The sequence below is a fragment of the Galeopterus variegatus genome, unplaced genomic scaffold (assembly GCF_000696425.1).
Source record: "Galeopterus variegatus unplaced genomic scaffold, G_variegatus-3.0.2 Scaffold6276, whole genome shotgun sequence".
NCBI lineage: Eukaryota > Metazoa > Chordata > Mammalia > Dermoptera > Cynocephalidae > Galeopterus > Galeopterus variegatus.
The window spans coordinates 43402-46834 of NW_007732387.1; the positions used below are offsets into that span (position 1 = coordinate 43402).

At 42.4% G+C, this 3433-nt stretch overlaps 1 protein-coding gene across 1 annotated transcript in view; it reads right to left on the reverse strand.

Annotated features, from left to right (window-relative positions):
• Positions 1–1350: 1350 nt before the first annotated feature.
• Positions 1351–3433, reverse strand: part of GBP5 (guanylate binding protein 5) — an 8671-nt gene continuing 6588 nt past the window's right edge. Inside the window, exons 8-9 of the mRNA XM_008590680.1 lie at positions 2024–2126; positions 1351–1725 (exon numbers count right to left, since the gene is read on the reverse strand). Coding sequence (XP_008588902.1) covers positions 1511–1725; positions 2024–2126 — 318 coding nt within the window. The 3' untranslated portion in view covers positions 1351–1510. The remainder of the gene's footprint in view (positions 1726–2023; positions 2127–3433) is intronic.

The window sequence follows — 3433 nt, forward strand, 5'->3', positions numbered from 1 at the left end:
CACCCCCTAGGTAACTCATAATACCCTGAGACAAATATAGAAAGTTAGACAGGTAGCACAGGGATGTAAGAGAAAGCTTACCCTTATGGAACCATCCCAACATTACTCCTAAATAAAGGCAATTGTAAAACATCCCTTATTATACAATCCGTAATCTCTTCAAGGAAGCAATCATCATGTAAACTATTGAACTGCTGAGATGTACATTTTACCCGTTGCCAGAATAATTACCTCATAACTCTACACAAAAGTTTGATATAATTATGAAGTTTATTTAAAAGTTGATTGTCCCAAGTTCTATAGTTTCTCATTCCGTTGTGTCTTCAGTGAAGAGGAGTCAGAAAAGGAGCTCTGATATTTAGCACTTTAGAGTAGGATACATGGATCATTTGATGAGTCATGAACACGTAAATTATGGATCTCGTTAAGAATTCTTTCTCTTTCTGCTTCGGCTTCTGCAGCGCGCCTTTCAGCGTCTTCCTGAAGAGTGACAGATAGAAAACAGAAAGCTTAGCAAAAAGTAAGATGAAGCTTCTTTCTGATTACCTAAGTCATTGACTTGTCCTTACTTTCTTTAATCCACAGCGGTAATAGACAGTTGCTGGATATTTCTCTTCCATGTGTGTACATCTAACCTACTTCTGTGATTTTTCACCCTCCTTCTCCAGAAATATTATCATCTCTCAATTCCTGAAATGTTGTTGTCCCCAGAATTCCATCCCAGGGCTCTCTTTCCCCTTATGCTGCACAATTTCCTTGTGCAATCTTAGTCATATCCTGATTTCAATTCTCATTTACACACAGAAGAGTGTTATATATTTCTAAGAGAAGAGGCTGATACAAAGCAGGGTGTCTGGGTAACATCTGAATTTAGGTGAGGTGTCTGAGCATTAGGTGAGGGAATTTGTTTCAGGTCACCACAATTCTGGTGGTAGAAGTAAAAGAAAAGACGGCGGAAATCAAAACCACAGGTTGCCCATACTACCCTTCAGGAAAGACTTGTAATTTCAAAAATATCTTGGAGTAGCTCCTGAAAAACTACTACTACTACCTACAGGTAGACTGGTAAGCAAAGGAGAAGAGTTAGGATGTCATTTGTTTCATAAGGTGCTCACGTAGGAATTTCATGCCAGGTTTGCAGAAGCAAAACCATTTCAAAATTAAAGATTGTCTGGAGCCATTAACAAGTTAACAGAAGAGAATAATTATCACAGGCTAGAAAAGCCTTGGTTTTTATTTAACAATTTGTGGTTCTTACTCTGTGCCCAGCACCATTCCAAACACAAATATTAACTCATATAATTATCAAAATAATCCTATAAAATAGGTGTCATCACAGTTTCCATTTTACAAAAGAGGAACATGAGGCACAGAGGGGATAGATAACTTGCTTAAACCATATGCTTACTGAGAGGTGGGGCTTGGATTCACACCCAGGCAGTCTGGCTGCAGGGTCCTTGCACTGAGCCACAATATTATGCTGTCATCATTACAGACAGGCAAGAGATGATTAAAATCCTGAGTCGAAACAGTCAATGAATACCTGGAGCTGACGCTGCTGGGCCCTCTGTTGCTCTGCCACCCAGTTTGCATGGTTTATCTGCATTTGCCTCACTTGTTCCTGATACTCTCTCTCCCTCTGCTCCATCATTCGCTGGTTCTGCCTTTGAATCTCCTCCAACCTTTGTGCTTCAGCCCGTGCAGCCTCTGCTTTCACACGTGCCTCTGAGGAGAAAGAGGGAAAAGTCAAATTTCTCTATGATTAATATGCCCCTTCCTTCTGCCTCCCACTCCTATTTGTTATTGTTCCACTTTCATAGAGAAAATCTTCAGGGGTTGTTTTTCCCTTCCATGTAACCATAATGCAGCTGGATCATGCCACACTCAGGTACTGCCTGAGGAGCTAAGAAGTATCTTTGCCATTCTTGCATTAGTTTAATGATCCCAGGTGAGCCAAGCCAAATTAATTTCAAATGTGTAGAAATTTCTTGTCTATCTTGCATGTCTCACATTTTCTTCTCACCTTCCATCTCCCTTTCCCTCGCTGTGAGAGCCTGGTCTGTCTGTAGAATTGCATCACTCACAGATTCCTTGGACTTTAAATATTTCTGCAGAGCTTCCTCAGCCTAGGAACCCCAAAAACATGCAGTTAGAAGTAGAAAATGGTGGTTAGGAAGGTTTAAACGTCTTTACTTCTTTTTTCTCCCAGCATCTTTTCCTCCTGGGAGGTGCTCAGCCTGCACCTTGTGGAACTGTCAATCAAGCCTCCTCTACCACAGTTACAGGTATGACTCCGGGCTGACCAATCAGAGCACCCAAGGCCACAAGATGCTCTGCAACGTGGGTGTTTTAAAGATTGATATAAATGCTGGGGAGAAGTTTCTCTCTCTCCCGTGAGAATGAGGGCACTAAGGACTAGTTATACTTAGATCTTTTTTTTTTTTTTTTTTTTTTTTTTTTTTTTTTTGTCTTTTTTCGTGTCTGGCAATGGACCGCAACCCTCAGTGTCACGCCCGTACCGGACCGGGACCGGCAACGGGATCGCAACCCTCCGTGCTGCGCCCGCCCCTTGCTCAGCCAGTGAGCGGGAACCGGTCTGTATGTGGGATCCGAACCCTCGGCGGGAGCGCCACCGCGCTTCCCAAGCGGCGCACTGTAGCAGTGCGCCACCGGGCCAGCCCCATACTTAGATCTTTTGATGTCATCTTTGTTACCATGTTGGGTGAGCTTGTCTGAAAATGAAGCCAGTAGTCAGGAAAACAAAACAGAAAAATGAAATGGAAGGTTCAAAAGAAAAGTGAAAGGAGGAAAACTGATGGCATTATTTAAACTCTTGAATGGACTGATACTTGAATTTAAAAAAAAAAAAGAAAAAAAAACCTTTTGCTTTTAGTTTATGTAAGCCAGTGAATTACTGGGTTTTCTTTTTTTTTTTCTTTTTGTCTTTTTTTTACTGACCAGTAACGGGATCGCAACCCTCAGTGTTGCTCCCACACCGCACTCAGCCAGTGAGCGGGAACTGGTCTCCACATGGGATCCGAACCCTCGGCGGGAGCGCCGCCACACTCCCAAGCGGCGCACTCTCCAGTGCGCCACCGGGCTGGCCCTACTGGGTTTTCTTAAATTAGTTTCAGTTATTGAAATTCTGTCCTGTGCAATCAAAAGATCTCTTTGTTGCAATGAATGTTGATGGTTGCAACAGAAGTCTGGTGATTATGGTGATGGTTCAATTTAATTTCACAGCTATCATCAGAGTATAAATTCTATGCTAGAAACACCAACATCAGGCATATAGTTTTTCCATGCACGCTTTTTCAGTGAAAGAGTAACTCCTAGGCAGAGACTTAAATTTCATTTTTGTCTCTCTGTATATGTGTCTTTCCTCCGGTCTTCACTAATTTATCAATGATTCCTCCCCCCCCCCCCCCCCATT